This window comes from Gambusia affinis, linkage group LG09 (assembly GCF_019740435.1).
Source record: "Gambusia affinis linkage group LG09, SWU_Gaff_1.0, whole genome shotgun sequence".
NCBI classification, from domain to species: domain Eukaryota; kingdom Metazoa; phylum Chordata; class Actinopteri; order Cyprinodontiformes; family Poeciliidae; genus Gambusia; species Gambusia affinis.
The window spans coordinates 28,403,501-28,428,019 of record NC_057876.1 but is presented as its reverse complement, the minus strand read 5'-3'; the positions used below and the strand labels follow the sequence as shown (position 1 = coordinate 28,428,019).

General features: G+C 38.4%; 1 protein-coding gene across 1 annotated transcript; it reads left to right on the top strand.

Annotated features, from left to right (window-relative positions):
- Positions 1 to 1,119: 1,119 nt before the first annotated feature.
- elovl6 (ELOVL fatty acid elongase 6) lies at positions 1,120 to 18,742 on the top strand. The gene is made up of 4 exons (XM_044127241.1): positions 1,120 to 1,740; positions 15,898 to 16,029; positions 16,455 to 16,606; positions 17,139 to 18,742. Exons 1-4 carry the CDS (start codon positions 1,658 to 1,660, stop codon positions 17,579 to 17,581), a joined length of 810 nt encoding a protein of 269 aa, XP_043983176.1. The 5' UTR covers positions 1,120 to 1,657; the 3' UTR covers positions 17,582 to 18,742.
- The last annotated feature ends 5,777 nt before the right edge of the window (positions 18,743 to 24,519 follow it).

Below are 24,519 nucleotides of genomic sequence, written 5' to 3'. Positions count from 1 at the left end.
TTGTTCATTTCTTTATATGGTATTATTTTTGGTTCATATGTTTCGGAGATAGGTTTCGTGGTTACTCCTTACTTCCCTACTACTTCAGTACAAACTGATATAATCACATTTCACTGTAGCTGTGATTATAAATTACATCATTTCAAAGACTTGTCACATTATGTTGAGTTCTGAACAGACATGATAAGTGAACATGAACCAATCCCTCTTTATGGCAGAGCAGCAATACATTGCAGTTTACTATCAGTGTGTGAGTGGGTGAATGGCAGGGTGAGAGTTTTTATTGGCTAGACCCCATCACCATTTTATCTCAGGTCCAAACAAAAGGGACCAATCAAAGTAATACACTAACTCTAAAATGTTTAAAATCAACAGTTAACATGTAGTTTGTACTCTGGGAGGAAAACAAGGTTCCTGCAGAACACATACAAATAGCAACATGCAAATTCACACAGGGAGGATTCAAATCAGCAACCTCCTTGCTGTGTAATTAATTATGATACAGGATAACTCCCTCTAATAAAATAAAAATGGACTCTTAACTCAAAATCAGGGTTTAGATATTGGTTAAACTGCAGCACTTTTAGTTTAGCTTGACTTTTTCTTATCTACTCAACCTTTTTAACTTTGAACTGAGCAAACAAAGTAGAAAAAAAGAGAAGTGATATCTTTAATAATTTACAATTTACTAAACTGAACACATTTTAATATCAGACAAAGATAAGCATAATAAATACAAACTGCTCTTCCCAGACTATGATTTATTTTACTGAGGAGGAAAATAAAGCTGTGCAAACTATCCCTGACCAATGAGAATTAAATAATTGTAGCCTAAACATAATAACTGTAACAGTATTTTGTTTTTTCTTTAGAAAGTATCTTGGATCTCGTTTTTACCACCACGCCTCCCAACTCAACATTTACACTCCACCTTGAAATGGCTGCAAACAGAAACTCAATTATTCAACTGTCTTTAAACATTTTACAAGCATCGTTTCTGGACGGCAGGTCATCAACAGAACACTTGTCTTTTCCAGCAGTGGTTGTACAGCCCATACATAAAACCACCTGACCGAAGGTGCTGGAATTCCGCTTGGGTTGCTAGGTAACGGCTCATTGCCCGTTGACTGTGCCTTAACATTAATGGTGAGCCTACCATTTCAGCTTCCCAAGCTGCATTTTGTTTGGAAATTTTGGATATGCTGTTAGCAAAAATCTAAGAATACTGAACTGTCTGTAGCCTAATGATTTTGACTCCTATGAAGCTGAACTTGTTAGATTGATATTCTACGTGAGGAGTTGAGTTATTGTAGGGGACCCTGGCGGACCCTCAGAAGCAGCTGGGTTTGCTGATGCCTCGGGCCTGGGACAACCGATACAACACGGTTGAAAAGTTGAATTGTACTGATAGCAGCATGTGAAACGACGGCGCTAGGACCCGTAGTCCTCATTCCTTCAGGAAGAGGGTGTTGGCTCCGTCAGCCGGTGGCGGAGGAGGAGAGAGCGGGGAGGGACTGCCGAGGTGCTGCTGAAAGCGGCGTGAGCGATGCGAGTCCGGGGCTGAGGAGGACAGAGAACAGGAGCAGACCCAGCAGAAAGCATCCAGTCCGAGTGTCGCTTTGTTCCACAACCTGACAAAAGCCGAACACGGAGAGCCATGTCGGTTTTAGCTCTACAAGAATATGAATTTGAGAGGCAGTTCAACGAGGAGGAAGCCATCCGATGGATGCAGGAGAACTGGTAAGGATAGCTCCCTCCCTAACATTAGCGCCTCGTTTTTAATCCCGCCTAACAGTTACTGTCACCGGCGTTGGATCGGGGATTCAGCTCGGTGACCTGCTGCTAAATTTGAACCGTGTAACAGCACCAGCTTTGCTCACTGGGATTAAAGCGGTTATATCATGCTCCCTGTCAATATATAAACGGAAAAGGAAGCACATAATCACACAGGCCTTCAGAGAATGAGACTAAAAACAACTGAAAACCGGCTGCTGCTGTCTGGGCATCCTTTTCAGTGACAATTTGTCCTTGACGTCCTGCCGTTTATACTCCATCATCATCGTGGTTTCGTAAAGGTCATCCATCCTCCAGCTGCCTCATCCATTCAGTCACTGGGCCAGTAGTTTATTAAGCCAAGCCTGGCCATATGCTGACACACTACACACTCCCAGTCTGCCTCAGGGCGTCCCGATTCTTTCCAAACATCACATTTATAAGCTTTTACTGCACAACATCAAAGCAAAAACGATTGTTTACATTGCAAACCTCATCCCTTCTTGGTCATAACATGAAAAATGTTTGTTTAAGAAGGGATGATTTCTGGGCCACAACCGAAAAAAAGCAATTAAAATGAAAGAAAAATAATCTCTTAAAGCTTTAGGTTCTCGAACTGAGGTTCGTGTACCAGCAGTGGTACATGGACTGCCTGTTAGAGGTACTCAGATAAAATGTGTTATATTTTTACTCATATGGTCTGGTTAGTTAAAAGTGACCTACAATGGTCAGGGCAGGTTACTAAACATGTTTATTACATTTTTGCACAAAATCATTCTTAGATAATAAGATTTCAGTCTGATCAGACATTTTGAACTCCTTTCAGAATTAGCAGCTTTATGAACAAATAATCTGCTGCTGATCATCGCCCCCTCCCATCACAATGTTTACACGCTCAAGAAAATGGCTTCAAACAAATGTGTATTATACAACCTCTGACCTTCAAACAGACCCAAAAGCAGAAGTAGAGCCTCCTGCACAACCAACAAGATACAACAACCAATTCTGTATGAAACAACAAAACATTTCATTTCCAGCAGCCATTGTACAGCTCATACAGCAATAAAACCAGCTGACCAAATTGTGCTGGAGCTTCTTGGGTTGCTAGGAGTGGGGCTGGCTCGTTGAGGTTGCCAGGTAACATTTTTGAACTTTCCAGAAACAAACAAACATTTACAGATCATCCATAACCGGCTGGGTGTTTGTTTAAGGTCTGGGCTGTTTTTATAAAACAGATGAAACCCACATGGAAGTACAGAATCGCGCAAAAAAGGAATTTTGCTTAGTAGATCCTATTTACATAAGAATTAACTAACTTATGCCCAATGAACTTCAACATAAGCTGCTGAATATTGTGAAATGTGAGGATTTGGTTAAACCATTTCTGGTTTTATAATAGAATACAAAAGAAATATCCTTTAATGTCCATCAGTGGAAAATTTGTTGTGCATCTGCCGCAAATTAACAGTAAGAATGCAGATACATATTTAGTAAAAGTAACAAAAAATGGAAGAGACGTTACAGTAAGAAAAAACTATTCAATTCTTAAAAGTAGCAAAATTCAAGTTCTAAGTAATGCTCAAATTTTCCACATGGATAAAGGAACTTTCTGTTAATTTTTCCAACTTCACACTTTTACATTTCAACATTTCAGAATTAAAATATATATTTTGCAATCAAAAAGTTTGTATTGTTGATGTTAAGACACAACATACTAAAAAAGTCAAACTCCTGTTGCAGAGCTGTTTAGAATGGCAGTTACTATAGTGGAACCGGGAAAAACTGCTAATGTGTTTTTATTAATGATTAATAATTAGTTAATATTAATGCCATTTTTATGTGACAGAAATAAATAATAGCCTATTTATAAAAATACACTTTGTTATCAACATGAAGATAATCTATTGTGCTTCTCATTTCCCTGATGATGGATTTTAGCAGAAACTGAAGTTATGATGAGTTATTGTTTTCCCAGGGCGTCGTCTGTCAGGCTTTTGCACAACCTAGAACATTAATAACCCCCGATGTTCAACTGTCACTTTTGCTTTTAAGCAAATATTGCTGAGCAGCTGCGTGCATTTCTTATCTAGGTCATGTGCAGGTCCATCCAAGCGTCCTTTGCTTTGACTCACTGGAGGGTCAGTTTTGTCCAAACCAGGTTGATCAAAGAACTGATTTCGAGCAAAACTAAGCAAGCTGTGTGTAAAGTTGGAGTGTAAGCTTCATTAAAGATGCAGCAGGGTTTCTGGGAAGGCAAGATGTGTGAGGACAAGTTGTTCATTTAGAGTCCGTCTGGTCTTACTCTGAGGTGACTGCAGAAAACAGCCACATTTCAAACAAATTCAACCTAACCAGACCTCCTGAAGCCCTGGTTTGGACAGTTCTGTCCTTATTCATTTAGATGTGTGTGTGTGTGTGTGTGTGTGTGTGTGAAATAGAGAGAGAAAGAGACAGACAAGGCAGGCGGCGTGCTAGCACTGTGTTGGAGCTGTCCATACCCTGGTACTGACAGCTGACCAATCACAATTTTCTTCTGATGTCTGCTGACAGAGCATTAACCAATCACGTTGCGGCTGATCTGTGGGTTGTTTGTGTAGTAGGAAGGAGACTGGAGCGGTCAGAGCACATGGCCTGAGAGGCAGCAAGGGCAGAAAAATCAGATGAGATTGCTTATTAGCTGCATTCACAATGTGAACTGGAACGGATTGTGACATATTTTATATCACTGTAGGTCAGTGTTTCTCAATTCCCGTCCTCAGGTCCCCCTGCTCTGCATGTTTTAGATGTACCTCTACTCCAGAGCAGCTGATTCAAATGATTGCATGACCATCAAGTGCTGCAGAAGCCTGTTAATCACCCACATATTCAATCCAGGTGTGTGGCAGAAGGGAAACACCTAAAACATGCAGGGCGGGGGGGACATGAGGACCAGAACTGAGAAACACTGCTGTAGAGTGAGGTTCATGAAGAGAAATGTATTGGTGTGTATTGTTGAAGAATAAGTCAGCAAAACAGTTGATTACGGTTTCATTTAACACAATAGATCCTAATTTTGCTCCTTGAGAACTTGAAGTTACCATTGTTGTTTTATTGACTTTAATATGGATTAAGCACACTAAAGCAACTCTCAAATTAATTCTGTCTTATATTTAGAACCAGTTTAGGTGTGATCTAGATATATAAATAAAAACATAAAGATCTGGTTTCTGCTTCTGGTCTCATCCTGGAAATTCTGCATTTCTTCTTGTTTTGAGATTTCAAAGAACACACAATATCTACTTTTTTGTTTTTAATCCATCCAGACTTTTATTAAACATAAAAATGTTGTTGAAATCAACATGTCTGACTTTTTTAAACATCAGTGATTGACCCGAAATCTGCTGTCGGTGCACCTTTAATTTGTAAATAAGAACGATGTATTAAGTTTTAATATATCATGTTGTAAATAATTGTTTCGTAATGAGCAATTAACCTTTAATGATAAATTCAAAAATGAAAGAAAATACATCAAAAATACCAGTTGGGATATGTAACATTTGACCTATTTATACTATTAAAACTTTATTATAGTGTTTCACACTGTAACAGAAAAGCCAAAGTAATTATTTTAGTTATAGCTCAAAACTCTGAAATGTGTTACAAAACCAATCAATATAATATAATATAATATAATATAAATATGAAATATAATATCTTGTAGAAAACTCATCACCCAGTAGTTGATGCATAGCGAAACTAGTTCCTCTGCCAAATAAATATGTTTATTAAAAGAAAATTAAAGCTACTTGACCCTATATTTTCATATATATTTTGGTATTGTGTATGTATTTTTTAAAGCGATCAAATTCATAGAAATCTATAGACGTTTCTCAGGCAGGACTGAACGGAGACTGACGGCTCAGCGGTGTAAAGCACGCTGCTGGGATGAGTAAATATGGGTCGCCTCGCGGCGCCACGGTAACATTACTCCCCTTCCTGCTGCAGCCTCTGTACAGGTTTGTTCCAACCTGATGCTGCTAATGAACTCCAGGTCATTCGATTAAAACTAATCAATGATTGCAGTGACTGAATAAACTGATAAGATGTATAAAAAACTTTCATAATTATTTGCATTTCGTTGTAACTGCTGTTATCACTGTTCCACGGCTATTTTAGGAGCTCCAGCATCACATCGTACCTTGGTCATCAGAGTCATTGCTTAACCAGAACTTGTTACGCAGCAGTTAGGACAGCACACAACAAAACCTTATTCAGTCTGGAGAACTGCTTCAACACAGTTTAAATTAGAACCTAGTTCTAATTTAAAGGTATTTTTGCATCAGTGGACTAACAGTAGTCTTCTATTCTTCAGTTTCTAACCATATAAATGTGTTTTAAATCTCAGCAGTGTTTATAAAAGTGAGTAAAGATCAAACATCTCATAATAGCTTTTATTTCCATGTATGCAAATGCATTGAGAGCACTGCTGGTGTTATTCCAAACCCAAACACCAAAAGAAATTCATTCTCTGACTCCACTGAAAAATTAATATCAGGCTTTTTCATATATTTTATTTATTTTTTTAAACTCAAACATTTACTCTATAAACAGAAAAGTGCTTAAGATTGTTTTACGTTTTCCTGTGAATTCCTGAACTGTCTGTGTTGCTTGGAGTCGACCAACTTCCAGAACCTGAGCAGGTGAACGGCCCCTGACGATTGGATTACATCCCACAGTTTCTCTGGATTCCTCGGTTTTGCAGGATGTTTGATGTCATCCCACAAACTTCTCTTGCTTAGAATGAAAAAAGTAGAATTTTGGAAAAAATAATTTATTTATATTTTGTATGATCCTATATATGTAGTGTAGGAAACATCTTCATGCCAGACATCACCGCGCTTGAGGGGGAGTTTTGCTTGAATCCAACTCCAGTCCATTTGTTTAGAAAGTCCGGTTCATTTGGAGATGTGTGAATGTGTAATCAAACTCTGATCCAGAACGATGACCAGGTTGATTGAAGTGAATCCTGGTGTGGTTTGATGCATATGTGAACGCCAAGCGGACCAGAAATTGGTCCAAAAGCAAGGAATGGACTACGGCGCAGAGCATTCTGGGTAAACACAATCAGAACAAACGCATGTAGTGCTAGCGGAAACAATGACTTGTGGTCTTTTACCAAAGACAAAAGAGAAATCCTACGACCGTTAAAATCGGATGCCACTCCGATGTTTACATGTTGTGGAGAAGGAAGTTGTGTGCTTTCTCTTCTCCAGAGGTTTTTGTGTCATTTCCTTCAGTGGTTCTTGGTGCAGGCCAAGAGGGGAATGTGTTGCTAAAAAGCTTCTGGATCGTTTGACAGTGGAGTGTGAAAGAGAACTGCAGCAGAACCGAGTCCTTCAGATGTGTGTGAAGAACCTGTAAAGGGTTCTGTGGCCTGGTTTCATCTGAGAAACTTTAGGCCATCGTAGAATAATCTCTCTTTCATCAGTTCACCAAATGTTGATCTGTCTCTTTACTTAGGTTTCTTTTTAGGTCTGCTTCATATGTCATTTTTTATTGTAGGCACTTCATGTCAGCTGCTCAGGTGTCTTTTAACTGTAACAGTACTCACAGGTGATGGCATTTCCCTTTTAAATAAAGAGAAGGATGTGTTGCTAATCTTTATGAGAACATGCTGAAATTGGGATGAAAATCTTTCTGCTTAATGGAACGCAGTGATGTTAGATTGCTTTACTTTGCAGCACACAGCAGTAATGATAAGCACAAAAATAACAGCATGTTTCTGATGTCAGATAAAACTTGCATGATAATAAAGCACCAGAGGGAGCAGAAATTCTTCACATTTACAGTTCTCCAGTGAAACAGGCTGATTTTCCAACTGTGTATCAAACGTCTGCATCCTGCTGACTCACTCCTCCAACCTGCAGACGTCACCATCCCTCCTTAGCATGCAGGTTGTTTCAAATCGGGTCCAGAAAGCCTTCCATGGTGCTGACTGCTTCTCTCAGGTCTTTGAACTTCAGAAGGATCCCTGGTGGCTGTATCGCTGCTTACTGCTAACGTAAGAGTCCCAAAAATACATCAGAGGATGAAGAATGAGCTTTGTTATGATCTGCATTTACATTTCCTGCTGGAAGAACAGAACAACATTTACATGGCAGAATCAGGACAGGTTCAGCTCTGCTTAAACACTCTCCTTCTGACGATTCACTTCGGGGGCGGGGTGGAGGGGGTGTTCTTCTTGGGGGGTCAGGTTTCTGGGACTAGATGGTCCAGGAGATAGCTGTCTTTCCTCTGAGTTTCACATTATTCTTTCATGAAGAAGAGTCGAGCCGTGTGAGTTTCCCAGACTGGCCTTGACCTCTTAAGTGTTTTTCAGGAAACATTCATTCATGTTTTCATGAAATTAGAGAGATTTTTGTGATAAACATACATAATGCACTGCATATTTTGGATCAGGAAGTAAAATGATACCTGGTCTGCAGTCCTTTTCTTTTATTTGTTAAAATCTGAAAAGTGTGGCATGTTTTTCTATTCTGCTTGTGTCCGTGCTATATAGAACCACCTTTTGTTGCAGTTACAGTGTTTGTCTCCACCAGCTGTAAACATCTGCAGGGTGAATCTTTGCTCAGGTTCTGCCAGATTAGATGGAGAACATCTGTAAACATCAGTTTCAAGTGTTACTACAGATTCTCAGTTGAAGTAATGTCTAGACTTTGACTAGGCCATTTGAAAACTTGACTCTCTGGTTGCTCCATCCGAGGTTTAGATGTTTGTTCTGGTGGTAGACCTGCAGGTTATCGCTGTTGTTTCTACGGTTTTGTGGTACTGGAGCGAGACGCGGTGATGCTGATGAGTGTTGGCCATGCTAACCCAGAATCCACTGCAGGCTCGATTTCAGGTCCACTGCTCTCTTCATCATCATCATCATCATCATCATCATCATCATCGAATAGAAGTGTCTCAGGAATGGAGATCTGCCTGAAGTATCGCTGCACTCTGCTGTCACATTTTATTAGGTTGGAGAAGAAATGCTTTGATTTAAGTAAAGAGAGAGAGTGGTGAAGTTTGTGTGTATTTATTTAGGAAGCATGGCAGTGACAAGATTAGAGGTGGCAGCTGTGTTGTAGCAGGAGGCAGATATGACAATTTAAAGATCCATTATGAAGTGACCAGGGTTTGTAGACGTAACTATAAATGAATGCAGGAGAACAGGTTTTTCTGAGCTGCCTCTCTGTTTTCTGTTCAGTGACTGACTTTAAAGCCAAGTTTCAGTCAGTTCACTATGACTGCTATGCAGCCTCTACCTAAGGCTAAAAACAGAATTACATCATAACTCCAGCTAATACACATCAAAGTTACCCAGCAGGTTTGCCAGGAGCTTTAAACAATGCTGTCAGTGGGGGATGAGAAACAGTTGATGTTTCTCATTATAAACTGCAGGAGGAAAGCATATGTAATGTTTAGATATGTTGATACTGTAATAACTATGCAGAATCCCTGATAACAATCTTACTTGTGCTTTATCTTGCATGCCCGTTATTTCTGCCCTGATTTATGACCTCTAAAGTGCAGATTACATGATTTGTGCTTGAAAAGTGCAATTGTAGTTTCTTCTAATAATTCACCCCTCTGCTGGTTCTGTTAGTCCTGCATGCTGATCCCTCCCAAAGAGCTCTGACTGCGTCGTTTTTCACTTTTGCTGCCCCCAGCTACTTTGAAGAACCGCAGATTCAAGCTTATTCCCACAACCCTCCAATGCACATGTTTATCCAGGTAGTCAGCATTTAAACAGAAGTCCTGCATGCAATGCTTGTTTTTGATTTTAATATTTGTGTTAAAATTTGTCTTTTTGTATGTTGAAGCAGAGCTAAAACATTTCTTTATATAAACATGGAGATTTTTCTTCTTTTTCAAAATGTTAGTAGTACATCTAGTTTGCTTATGTAAAAAGGGCATGTAGCCAAATATAGATATGTAGAAAAGTGAGGAAAGGCAATCTACAACCTACCTGAAAGTTGTCAGAGCAGTGATTTTAGTTTCAAACACCGAGCTCTGAAAGTGACTTTGAGAGCAAAGTCACTGAACACGGTTATGCTTCAGATTTCAAACCATGCTGTGATTGTGCAAGTTTTACTTCTTTCCCTAAAATCAGTCTATCATGCTTATAAAACTCTAAAACTCCATCCACAGTTATTTTTTCCACGAGTTGATTAGTCGTGGAGTTGAAATCACACTGCAGCCACACGCTGTCCTTCATTTGGCTCAGAAATTAGGAAAAAATAAGTTGTAGCTGAAGGTCTGCAGGCACTTTGTACTAATAGAAGACACAAAAGTAAAACCCTTTGTTCAATAAAGGTTTTTCTTACCAGATTAACTTTATGTTCACAAACAACAGCAGTGGTAGCCTGGGTAGTCTGGCTGTTTATTCCCTGTTTGTGCTGTCACTTTAATTTCAAGGTTCCACGTATTTTCTAATCTTGAGACAAAAGATATTTGTCAACAAGGAGATAACAGGAAATCTCTTTAAACCTTCTGAGTCTAGTGATAAGTGAAATTCCTGCGTTAGCTTCAGTATCTGCTGATGTCAGTTGTTTTCTTTTTGTTTGTTTTTTTACATGTAATAATTATCAATCAATAATTATTGAATTGACTTGTAATTCAATACTAGTTTGGTGGATGTTAAAAGCTGAGGTTGATTTCCGTCTCGTTTCTGTTTGTATTTCTAGAGAAGGGTTTGGTCATGTGACTGTGATGACGATGCAGTGCAAGATTGTGAGAAGTAAAGTCAGTGATGTGATCCTTCGAGTTGTTAGGCAATAAAAATATACATAATAGCAATAAATATTGGTTTGTATGGCTCTAAAATAGGAAAAAAAATCTAATATAGAAAATTATCCTGGATGTTTGAAGGACCAGAGTGAAATGAAAAATCGACGCCTGTTTTTGATCAGATTATTTTCAGATGCTGCGTAGACGCTCATCTTAGTTTACTGAGATGTGACGGAGCGTTTACAGGAAAAGCTGCGTACTGGTGCGAAATTTGTCACCTTCTGCACAGCTGGGACCCGAGAGCAGGAGGAAAAAACTTCTCACTGCCAGCTGATCAATGTTCAAACTTATTTTGGGACACTAAACACCTCTGGTGAAGAGTTTTTTTCCCAAAGGAATGAATTTCATAACCCGGGAAGACTAGATCCACAGATAAGTGAGGAAGGTGGTTACTCAGGTGATGCTTGTGAAGAAAAAAGGCTTTAGATTCCTGTGAGCTGCTGTTGCTTCGGTTAAGGTTTTTTTTCCTTTATATTTTTTTCTGATAGCAGAAAAATCTGTCTTCTAAATATACCTCAGTAGAGCCTGAATATCAAATATTGTGGCTTGTATTAACATTGGAATGCAAGACAGCAAAGGTGGTGATCAGATGTTCAAAATCTAATAAGTATTTTAGATTTAAAGTCATTGATACTAAAATATTCTCCTCAGATCAGTCAAGACAGAACTGAAGGTAAACCTACAATGAAGTCCAAACTGTGGGAATGAACTCTTTAGATCAGGGGCGTCCAAACTTTTTGTCTTTTGGGTCAAAATGATCAAGTGAACTGTATACCTGCTCATGCAGTGTTTTAATAAAACAAAGTAGTTGGGGGTTTTATAGAAAAGGGATCTTTAGGTTTTTGCTTTATTAAAGAAAAGTTTCCAGTTTGTAAATTCTTTTGGGCTCAACTGAAACAAAATGCAGATAAATGTTTCCAGCACTAAGAACGTGATCTGGGTCAGTGTTTCACTGAGACACTTGCTGTATTTAATAGATTAATTAAAAGCAGATGTAAGTTCACTAAAGTCTGCTTTTGAGTAGATCTGTGGATAGTCGTCCTGTTTATTGTGCAGTTATTGTAACAAGACTTTTATTTGTCTGTAATAATTTTGCCCTAATGAAAAATAAGAAGTATTGATCTGGATCAGCCACTTCTGCTGGCGGCCCAGATTCTTAATCTGAAGTTGGAGGCTGCACATAATCAGATCGTAGGCCGCAGTTTGAACAACCTTTATTAGATCAAGTTAAAGTCTTTACATTATATTTAGTCTAATTATTTTAATTACCAAAAACAGATTTTATGATCCGAGGAACATCAACAGAGTTTGACCGTTCCTGTCTCGGTGCTAAATGCTAACTGGGTTTATCAAGTCAGTCTTTCACCCATTCACACACCTTCACACTCTATCACCTGCAGATTGGATTTCTGCAACGCTTCACTGTAGCTTCCTCCAAAGGATTTCTACTGTTACTCTAACATTCAGCTGCACTAGAGTTGACAAGGGTTAGAGCGCGCTCACATCAATACGAGATGTCTGTCTGGATGTGACCTGCTTTCTGCTGCTCCATAAACTCCAGAAGAACCTGTGATAAATCCAAAGAAAGAAACTGTCCTCTATGAGGCATTAATGTCCTACAACCGCCTGGAACCGCCGTGCTCAGAGCACAGCGCTCCTTATTAGCTATTGGCATTTTGGAAATAAGATTTTAAATTCTCAATATTATTATTTGTTTTGCTTAGTGTTTATATTGTGTTTATTCATTTGTGGAATTAGAATTTCCAAATTATTGCTTCTTGAATTCTTCTATTATATCATTATTTATAATCATCATTGGCTTTCCAGCAGAAACTGTCCTCAGTCCTTTTAACCAACATTTTCTCTGTTTCTGACATTTATTTTTGGACTGTGCATCACTGAATGTGGATGAGAAGGGATTTAGAAAAAATGATGAAATTTTCATTTCAGTTCAAATTTCCCTTAAATTACTGTTTCGTTACTCTGTTGGCCTGTGCTCCAGAGTTAATAAATATATATTTATGTGCCACTTGCTGATTTTATTATAATAACTTGAATGAGAAATTCTTTCTGTTTGAGGATTTTTCATTTCTTTGACAACAGACATGGAAGCTCCATCTCTGATGCTAAATGGGATCTGTCACAGACACATTCAAACTATGTGTGTGTGCTCAGGATCTGACTAGAAGGAACTCAGTGTGCTTAAGACCTAAAGCTGAGGCTACATAACCACTGTTACCTTTGACCTTTGGCCTCGGATGGCATTTCCCTGCAGGAGAAAGCGGAGCTTGTTCCTCCTCTGCTGTATCTGCAGCTTCAGACAGTATGTAGGCCACTGTCTTGTGTGCCGATCTGTTCTGCCTCCTCCCTGTGTGGTTGGTTGAGGAACAGTGATGTCATTCTGCAGTCCTGTTGTCATTCTGTGAAAGCAGCTTCTTTTGATATCGAACGTGTTGCTTTGTCCTCTGCTCTGCAGAAGCAGCTCATGAGTTTATGGCTTTCCAGCAGAAACGCTCCTGGAAGCATCCTAGTTGTTAAACTAAGAGTGATGTCTTACTGGCTTCAAAAGATGTGCAGATCTGACAAAACCTGGCGCTGCTGGTTGATCTGCAAGACAGAATCCGTTGTTTTACAGGTTAAATGTGTTTCATGCTGCAGATCTGTAGGTTGCTCTCTCTGGTTTATTGGTTCATACATTTCTTAAATAGTTTGATCAGTTGATTATTTTTGTGCAAACCTTTTTCTTTGGTCATTTATTTACCAAACCTTACAGTATAGCACTGCATTTATTAATAGATCGGTTCATTTCTGTTTTTAAGTTGAGCCCAAAACAGAAATGAACCAATCCAAATTTTCTAGCTCATTTTTGCTCTCCAGGGTTTGTAAAACAACAACCTGCCGCTACCAATACTAAATTTTCTTCAACAATCATAATATAATGTGAGCACTTTAAAAAATTTCCCGCTTTTAGCAGTGAATAATTATTTTTATCAGGATTATCAGATTGCATCAAGAATAGAAAGTTTGCTTTGGCTTTAGCATCAGCTAGCAACGCTGACACCTCTGGCTCATTCTAGACAAAGAAGATCCTTAAATCTTCATTTACATACTAATATTTATAAATCCAGCAGATTCCAAGATTTAAAAGAGTTGGAAGATTTCTCAAACAAGGCAAGTCAACCTTCCTGTTATCTGCTGAAGTCTTGCTCTTTCTCACAGCCTGAGTTAACCATAGACATGGCAACAACATCCACACTAAAGAGTGGTGATTGGTGTGTTCACTGACCAAAGAATGATTGGATTTTTGTAATACAAACTGGCTGCTCACCAGCCAGAGACTCTCGAACTGAAAATGGGTTGAGTCTGGTCTGTAGTTGATTTCACAGGGCATTTTGAGTACAAATGTCTTAAAATAAATTGTTGCTATGGAAACCTTCCTGTAGTTCTCAAACACTGAGCTTTTTTTTTTACCTCCCTCCTGTAAACCTGATTCCTCCGGCCTTGTTTGTCCCAGTTCTAGTTTATTATTTTTAAAATTTTTCCTGACTGAACTTGTGGTCGGATTTAAGTAAATAGAAATAATCTAATGTTTGTTTTACTCAGGAAAATGATTGTTCTCGTCTATCTTCCATATGTAAAGAAATGATCCTTCGTGTCACGTCATATTCAAACTTCAGGGAAACAGGAAGTTATTGATTATTAATTAAAATATTTTTTGCAGTGTCAGAATGTGATTTTGTTAATAATTATCTCTTAAAGAAGGGATTTTATTGTCACTCAATAAATAAAGTCAAATTATTGGTTCACATTGTTCAGAGTGAGATTGTGTGGAAGCTATTACTGTAATTACTTTATTTATCCGATATACTCTAGAAATCAAGTAATATTTGTCATAATATGTTACATTAAAAAACACATGAAAAATAACTTTTTCATATTTTTTTCCCTGTGTTTGTTTTTCTTCTCTGTTATACAGTTTAGTTGAAATAAAATTGTGAACCATCTCAAAAATTTGATTGAGATTTACTTTTAGAGCTACGTACATTATTTTAATTTTAAAATGATGTTTTTGTAAAACATAATTCCTCAGTAAAGAAAACATTTCCACTATATTCTGAAGGATTAAGGAAAATTATGCAAATTAATCAACTGCAACATCAGGGACATGAAGCCTTCACATCCAACGCTTTTAGCTCCCCTGTTTTGAGCTAATATTATTTTAGGACAGGGCTGATCTGGTTGGCATTTTCTTCGCTCCTCTGAGGATCCAGTCTGTCCACTCAGCCCACCTGTGCCCTGGGATTTGCTGAAGCTGGAGAACGCTCCGTTTTTTCTGTATCCAGTCAACAGAACAGAAGACTTTCCACTTCATGTGGAGCAGATTTGATCTCGGCAGCAACTGTTGCAGACTGACAGCATTCAGTTCCACCTGCAGCTGGACTCAGTCTGTAATAACAGTAGGCAGGTGTGGGAGTGTCTCATAAATCTATTTATATAGGTATTAGCTCATTTTTATACTGTACTTTAAACACAGTCGATAAGAATTTTATAAACGTAATAAAGGCATAGTTGTGTCATCATACCACTTTTATTACCAATATGTTATATTGCATAACAGTTAAAATTGTTGGAACTTACAGTAAAGCAATAATCATGAGACACAGAAGCCACTGTTGGTCTCAAAGTTCATCAAATGTTTCAGTTTAAATTATAATCGGATTCATAACTGAAGCTGGAACCAGAACAGCAGCAGCTGAAACATCTACAGCTCCAGTTCTCATCCTCTCACTTCTTCACTCTTTTTACTCGTCTTTCTGTTGTAATTTGATTTTCTACGTCTTCCATCCTGGAGTTAACAGAAGTATAGTATGTCTCTTCATCAGTATTATGGGTCAACTGTATGTTGTTCAACACAGAACAAAAGTCAGGGAATTGTCATAAATCTTTTAGCTTTAAATAATGTTACAATGATTTAAAATACCCTGAGTATTGCTTTGATTCTTTAAAGCATGTTTGAAGAATCCTTGAATTTCTTATTCAACTATTCAAAAGTGTTTTAACACTCCCACAATGTGCCGCCTATTCCCACACAGCTGATCTCTGGAGCTGCTGTCTTAAGTCTTCTACCCCACAGAGCATCACTTCCCCACTCAGCTCCTCCAGACTAGCGACAGCAACAATTTCTCTCATCTTTACCTCTTTTACTTTTCCTTTAGTTTCAGTGAACATTAAGTCCAAACACGAGCCTCTGGTTCTCAGAGCTTTGGGACAATCAGAGCTTTCTTCAGCGATGTCTGTTGTTTGTGCTGACAGGAAGAAGTCGTTCCTGTTCTCTGCTCTCTACGCTGCCTGCATCCTGGGTGGGCGTCATGTCATGAAGCAAAGGGAAAAGTTTGAGCTGCGGAAACCTCTGGTGCTGTGGTCGCTCACCCTCGCTGTGTTCAGGTGAGAGGTTGAAGCGCAGACGATGACTGGTTAAAGTATTCACAGTGTTTGGTCACATCACATTCCAGCTGATTTTAAGCAACAGATCAACACTATGTAATATTAAGGACACAATACACAGATTCACTTCACAAATTTGGTTATTTTAAAAGTGACAAGAACTTAGAGCACTTCATAATTATTCCCCTTTGTGTTTTTAAAATTCTCCTAATCATAGTTTGTTTTTCTGATGTGACAAAATGTAACTATGTGCAGCCAGTGACAGCAGTTGATGTGTAAAGTAGAAACAGTGAACAGCTACTTCTGTCGACTTCACAGTAACATGAAAGTTTAAAACCAATTATTATGCTTATGTATAAACTCTTATAGAGGAGGCAGAGCTTCATTTACCTGGTTTGTTCTCTCCATCGTTTCTGTTGTCCCAGTATCTTTGGTGCCATCCGCACTGGGAGCTACATGATGTTCATCCTGATGAGCAAAGGGCTGAAACAGTCAGTTTGCGACCAGAGTTTCTACAACGGACCAGTCAGCAAATTCTGGGCTTACGCCTTCGTCCTCAGCAAGGCTCCTGAACTGGGTGAGTGGAGACATGTCTGATGTTGTCTGACTGATGGGAGACATGCAGGTTGCCGTAGTTAATTTAAGTATTCTGCGGTTCTGAATAGCAAATTGAATTATAATGTAATTTTACAGGAATGTTAAAGTTACAGATTTCAGGATTCGTCTCAGACTTGATGAGAAAGTTTTTTGATCCAATTCCAGAGCTGGACCAACTACAGTAACTAATCTCCTCTGTTTTTGGTTGTGGTGTTCCTGAAATTAATCTGCCAACATAACTTCACTTGGCGAACATAAAGATTAAGGACTTCTTCATTTCTGTTATTAAAGTTATAAATCAAATCATATAATGATAAAAATCAAAGCTAATCACAGATATTGATCATTCAACTGTGTTGAGTTTTTACCTGGAAAGCAGGAGCGCCAGAACTCCTGTGATTCACTGGCGACCTGTCCAGGGGTTGACCCACCTCTCGCCCTTTGAGCACATTGTATCTCATCCTGAATGTTCTGCATTTCTGAAATTGATTGATAATCCCATCTCCCTGCAGGTGACACTCTCTTCATCGTCTTGAGGAAGCAGAAGCTCATTTTCCTCCACTGGTACCACCACATCACTGTGCTGCTCTATTCCTGGTACTCCTACAAGGACATGGTGGCGGGCGGCGGTTGGTTCATGACCATGAACTATTTGGTCCACGCCGTCATGTATTCCTACTATGCGCTGCGGGCAGCAGGTTTCAAGGTTTCACGCAAGTTCGCCATGTTCATCACTCTGACCCAGATCACCCAGATGCTGATGGGATGCATGGTCAACTACCTGGTGTACTCCTGGATGCAGCAGGGCCAGGAGTGTCCATCCCACATGCAGAACATTGTGTGGTCCTCTCTGATGTACCTCAGCTACTTTGTGCTCTTTGTCCAGTTCTTCTTTGAAGCCTACATCGGCAAGTCCAACTCATCGGCCAAGACTGATGTCAAGAAGAGCGAGTAGAGAGGAATGCCAAAAGCTTGGGATGCAGGGAGATAATTTAATAAAAGAATAAAAGGGAAGCGCAGGGACCAGTGGTGTTAGAGAGGATTGGAACGGGATGAGAGAAATGTGTGATGGAGTCTGGGGATGCTGGGATTATTGATGGGTTGGGGAGGGAGAGGGTCATGAAATGATTGGTGTTTGTGCTTCAGGGTTACAACTTATTGAAGACCAAAAAAGGAGGTGATGTCTCCCTTGAGGGATATGGAGGAAGTAGCACCACCATGATCAGAAGCCATCATGAGTCATTCACCTGAACTCTAAAATTTGCCCCTATGAATTCACTTTTAAAATCCTTAAATATAACACAAAAAAACAAACTCATTCTAAACTTTTACAATAGTAAGACCATTCAATGCGTTTTATTTATTACCGACTAAAAAAAATGGTACTCGTAAAGATTGATGGCCTCATCATTAATGTGAGCCATCAGAGTTTTTGTCCTTTTCTTGTCTGTTTGTTTGTCTTTAAACTGAGGATGAAAAGGTTCGAGACGCCGGTGAGCAAATGAAGCTGAAGTTTTAGCAGTTGATGTGAAGCGATGTGGTGTGGGGCGAACCCGTTGTTAATATAATGTGCATATCAAGATACAGTAGAAATGTTTAACATCTGCTCCAGTTTACAGTGTGGCTGATTTGCTTCCACAACAGTTGCCAATGAATACAAACCAGTAGGAAAGACAGATTGAAGCTGGCCTCACGGACTGAAGCCAGGCTGGGTTTGGATGAGACGCTGACCGTGTCCTGCTTCATCTCTGGTCTCAACTTTTCAGATGCACTGATTTCCGAACCCTTGTCTGATTTACAGGGTTTCTACCAGTGAGGAATACTTACTGTTCGACACTGATACCTTAGATGGAGTACAAACATATTTATGTTTAGCAAGAAAACAAACTAAAAAAAATCATGCAAATTGTCAAAACATCTGCTGTATTGAAAAAAAGGTATGTATCCTTAATGGTGTCTGTTGTGCTATTGTGCATTTGCACTATATCAATGTCAGAAAACAATTGTTGCTGAAAACCCCAATGTATGAAGAAAGTGCAAAAATGTGACATGGTTGTGGTGTTTTCTTTTGTCTAACCCGTTTGTCGGTGCTGAAAGTAAAACAGATGAGTTTAAATGCAGTCTGTCCAGTTTCTCTTGTTAAGACAAAACAGAGAGGCATTTTCTGTTTTGATTTAGACTTCCTCCACACGTAGCCAGCTATCTTTCATCCACATGTAGCCTCACTAAAAACGATTAATCATAAAACATCCAGCCAAAGTGAAGATTGGTAATCTCTCATTTTTTGCTTTCTGTTTGGATATTAGAAACCAGAGATTTAAAGAAAAACCATGACAATCTACAACAACATGTGGTCATTGCTATTGTTTGACCATGCAATGAAGGAAAGATGGCTGCTGTCAGAGGGGCTGATTTTTACGTTTGTTCATACAGTTTTTACTTGTTATTTTACTAGCCCATATGTTGAGTTGTAAAGGAGAACGAGCGCTTCAAGGTCCGCTGTTTTACACCAGCCATCCCTCCCATTTGAGGCTGAATGCCGTTCAACCTCCACATGCATCGGCGTCTTGCTTTGACATGATTCCCAGTCAACGTCTTGTTTCATATTAACTTTATATTCTAATACAGTATTTAAAAGTAATTCACACAAATGGCGTCATGTTTAATTCTTAACAGGGATTTGGGGTTGTTTTGAAGGATTGTGATTGGCTGACAGGTTTTACCTAGTTCCTATAGGCTAAGCATGTTTAATACAATGCTGAATGGAATAATTCAGCGGGTTTGTGTGGATGAACACTTTTCTTAAACCAATGAGGTGTGGACGAGATTATTTTATAGAAACGGATATCTCTGTTATGTCATTTTAAAAAGGCCTGGCCATGTGTGAACTAGGCCATAGAAACAAATTCCAGCTCTTCAGGCCTTTCTGGTGAGAAAAAACATCATCAGGCAGAACATATTTGTGTTCATAGGGGAGTGGATTTCCCAATTAAGCAAATTAATTGATGACATCAATTTTCTGCTAAAATTGAGGATATCAGTTGTATTCTTTGTATTCTCTTTTAACTGATGGCCTGATCAAGAAAAAGAAAAAAATAATATTTTTTACCATTAACTCAATTTATGCATTTTCTATTTAGTCTATTTAGTCCCCACAAACTCTTATGGGCTACGAATGGAAGAATGTCTATAGCAACTGTTTTAGGAAGGTTTAAGAAAATAGCAGTATGGTTAGCCCTCCACTATGTTAGCCCTTAGCCTGTGTTAGGCTAAGGGTCAGCTGGTTGCCCCAACAACTCAACAGTTTCCTCAGGGTGAAATCCTTTTGTTTTGCTTCGAGCAAATGCTAGCCAAGAGCATGTATAGTACCATTGCACCTTGGTATTTCAGCCTCTCAAGCTGCATCTTCTTTCAAATAGATGTGCTGTATAAAAAGTGGATAGGCGGGGCTCCACTTTAACTTTATATTTGCACTACCCGTTCCACGATGTTTCAGAGGTAGAAGAAGTCATTTAGCCCGTTGAGCTAAAAACGGTTGTCAGTTTTGACTGACTTCTTTTCTCATAATTATGCGACACTATCTGGCATATCCTGGCTGTACACCTGAAGAATGTCACCAGTATTGTAAAGAATAATGAGTCATGACAAATAGCAGACTTTTTTTTTTACAAAATTTTGTTTCTGGCAGTAACAGAACTGATGACTGGCCAGTAATATGTCCACTCATTACCTCCTTGGACTGTTTGTCTCTGCATTATCATCTTATAGATTTTTTAAGCAACAGAAATCTGAAAAAATAACAAATCTTTAATAACATTTTAGAAACATAACCATAATTTTGGAAAGTGTGTCACAACGCTGAAACTGGAGCTGGACAAAGCAAGCCAAGGGCAGACAAGTTCACAGAACACAAGATACTTCAAAGTGCATCTCAGGTTTTCAGTGTGTTGTTTCCAGAGGTCAAGAACAGAAACAAGATGCTGCCTCCTCATGTTCTCACTTTCTACAAACACTAACTAGGCAGATCTGTCATGACCTGTTGGGTCTACATGGCCCATATCTGTCAAACAGCTCAGAGATACCATGACGCCATAAACCTTTTCATTCAATGCTTTACTGGCCAATAACAACATTCTAAAATTCATCCTTTTTCAAACAGAAAGCAAGCAGAGGAATATACAGACTTTTGTTAAATGATTCATTTTCCAGGTGCTTCTTGCAGTGGTATTGTGGATGTGCTTCACACACCTGATTGATCCAGGTGAGTCTTAGAAGAGTGCAGCAGAGAACATAATGTTTTCGAGGAATTTTTCAAACTGATGCAAGCAACAAATTTGGCATTTAGATAATTCTTTGGTATGACAATTTTGAAACAGCAAACTGACCATTTTAAGTAGGCTGCCATATCTGATACAGAAATAATGTGCTCAGACTTTTGCCTGATATGAATAATTCTGGCATCTAACTATATATGCTTCATATCAAGCAGTCTGTCAACACTGTGCTAACCAGAAACCCAGAGTCCTGCTGACCGGGACGGCCAAAGGGTGGAGAGACATGGAAGGTCTAATGGATGACACCTCTGCCAAGGAGTCGCCATCAGCTGAAGGAGTGTGGCTGTAAATCTGAAATAAATTGAAATAAAAATGTAATCCAATAGAAGGTGAATGATTGAGTCCTACCTGGATTGGACAACACATCTGTAAATGTGACAGCTAGGCCAAGTCCAAATGAATCTGGATGGGAAGTTGAACTACCCTGGTATGGAGAGATTGGTGAAGAAGGGATTAGATTAAAAAGAACAGCTTTTTCACATTCAAATAGCACATTTAAATTTTCTAGTCAAATACATGATTTGGCTTTTGTCTCCTATTTTCAACCAACATTTTTCAATATTATTAATACATTGTGTTTGTTCTAAGAAGTAACAATGAAGGAGGCATGTTGGTAAATGTCTGCATCTCACTCAGTAATATCTGCTCAGCGGATTATCACCAGATACAGGATTATCACTGATAAACAATGGATTTTAATTACATCAACAGCCTGGATTTAGCCTGTCAGTCTGACTGATAATAGTGATTAGTGATCTGGATTTAGTTTGTATCTACTTCAAATTTGTCTGTTTTATTATTATAAAAGGTATAAAGAGTTTGGTGAATCATACAAGCAGCCTTGCTCTGATGCATGAAGCTGAGAAACTGCATATGATGATGCCTAAAGGTCTCTTACTATCTTCTGGATAGAGAGCTAAGTAAATCCAAATGTGAACAGACTGAACTGAAACATCCAGTTTTGACAGGCCAAAGTTTGTTACAGTAATAAACACTATTTAAATGTAAAGTGTTTGTCCTATAATACTACTGTGTATTTAACTAAAACTTAGTTAGAAGAAATGTTTATATGGACGCTGTTATTTGCATGTTGTTATTGTTGTCTTTCTCTCATTAAAAGCTGTTTTTGTGTCTATACGCTGTCGCCATCTAGTGGCAAATATAAAAACTAACAGCTCAACTATTCATACATTTTTGTTACATTGTTGAGGCTTTTTGTTCTGGGCATAAATTTAATAATTTAGAGAAACACCTTCAGGAATATCTGCTGAAAATTATTCTGAATAAGAGGACATTTAGATCTCTTTAAACCATCCAATAATCTATTTGGCTTTTACACTAACGCGTGTCTTGTCCCACAGTTTAGCAGGAGTTTTTTTCAGTTTCCACATTGACTGACTCTGAGAGCAGATTTCATCCCTGGTCCTCTGGGAGATGGAGATACTCATGGGGCTTCACTAGTTTGGGTTTTCTCTTCTCTCTCTCTTCCTTCTATAGACTGTGAATCTTGTGTCTTTGTCTAAAAGATGCACCCCCTCCTACTGGATTTTAATTCTACACAAATCCCCACAAATCAGTGTTACTCTGTCCTGCTCAGCAGCTGGAGGGACCAAACAGTGACCTGAAGGATCAGAGCAAAGCCTTTGAGTGGGCAGCTAATTCCTTGTTTAGCCCTCATCGGCTTTCCTCCGTGTCATGCTGGAAACATGAACGACAAGTCAAAATTACACCCATCTGCTAGAAATATTTGGACGTTGAAGAATGAATGAGAAGAAAGCTGGTCCTTCTCATTGTTTTGTTTTTTAGTTACACTAGACTAGACTGTGATTTCCATAAGTCAAGCAGTGGAAACATTTAAGTTATTGTTTTTGCAGGATGAAAAATACAAGAAACAACCTTGAATTTATTGTCACTCAGGGACAAAATTGATTACATACAGGCTAAAATGAATAGCAATATTTTCACTACTTGGTTAAATGTTCTTCAGCAAGTTGCAGAGAAATCCCAGTCTTTTTGTAGCCATGAACATAATCTTTGATATGTGATTAGTCATCAGAAGAGCTACTAAACTGGTTGGTTTCCCAAAAAGACCAATTTTTAATAGAGCTGAAGTTTGGTGTCAGCTTGCTGTTTATAAATCCCCAAACCAGGTTTCCTGTGTTTGGGATGGTATTCCTGTTGTATCATTTTCAGTCTGTGTGGATTAAAGTAAATATGGGACAAATTTAAACTTGTGGAGTAAGTTCTTGCTCAAAAAGAGCTTTTGATACATAATCCATTTAAAAACAATTAAACAACTGGTTAATAACACATCAGATCTGTCAACATTTTCATTATTAGGTATCTTCCCCTCATCCCATTATGTGACAGCTTGTAGATTAGATAGATTAGACGGCTAGATAGATTAAATTATTGTTAATATTGGAATGTACTTTTTATGGTATTTGTATTATACTTTTGTTTTGTATTGATTGTATTTATTTTCTTATTTTGCAGAGTTAAGTAATTTAAACTTTGTTTTTAGTGGCACTTCATTTGTCCAGAGACAACAGATAAAACATATTCAATGGTTAATTCTGGCACATTTACAAGAATGTTAATTAATGTGCAGTGTCCCTGCCAAAGAAATGTAAAACATCTAATTTAAAAAATCATTTTATTATTATTATTACTATAAAAAATCAAAAAATTAAAATTAAAATCTAACTTTTGAAATGAGCTTTTAAAAGCATCAAATTCATATGAAATGAAAGTCCATGAAGTCTGGATGTAAACATCTCACAGCTTCTGAAAATTCTCTCACTCACAGTTCATATTTGTGTAATAATCCTTCTTTTTAATTATATTTACACTGTGGTGCATTTAAAATGGAGAAAACTGAGGCCCCTTGAGAGCCCCTTTACTTATAGTGTCAGTGACTCTATTGCCCCCTGTTGCCCCAATTGAGCAGTAATACAAGATAAATTGACTCTAGGTTCGATTCATATACGAGCCGGCTGATCTGCTTCTGTTTGGATTGGTGCTCTAACCTATCTGTTAGCACTAATGGAGCCCAATATATAGATAAGTGTGTCTTGCCACAAAAATCAATATCAATGTGGCCACTGATGGTTTTTGAGTTAAAGTGCTTTGTTTGCTGCCATCACCCCGAAACAAAGAGGCTGTGGTTCCTTCTATTAACGATTCCCAGTCAACCTTGAGAAAGAGTCAGAGAGATAGAGGTAGAAATGGAAAGGTGGAGTGGCGCTGAAGGGTGGCACTAGTGGTACCAGCACCACTAGAGCAGGAGATTTGCTGGGAGATAGAAAATCATCATCGATGGAGCACAGCTGAGCTTTCAGAAGAGAGTGATGGAGTGTAACAAACCAAAAATGGTTCATAAATGCTCAAAATAATCTTCCAGTTATTAAAAAAGATTATTAAAATTGTGTCCTTTACACAAAGAGAAAACATAGTAGAGTTGAAGTTTCATCAGGCATGATTTTTTTTGTCATCAGTCAATTTATTGATAAAATACAAATATGGAATTTATTGATGTCTAAAATAAAACATTCAGTAG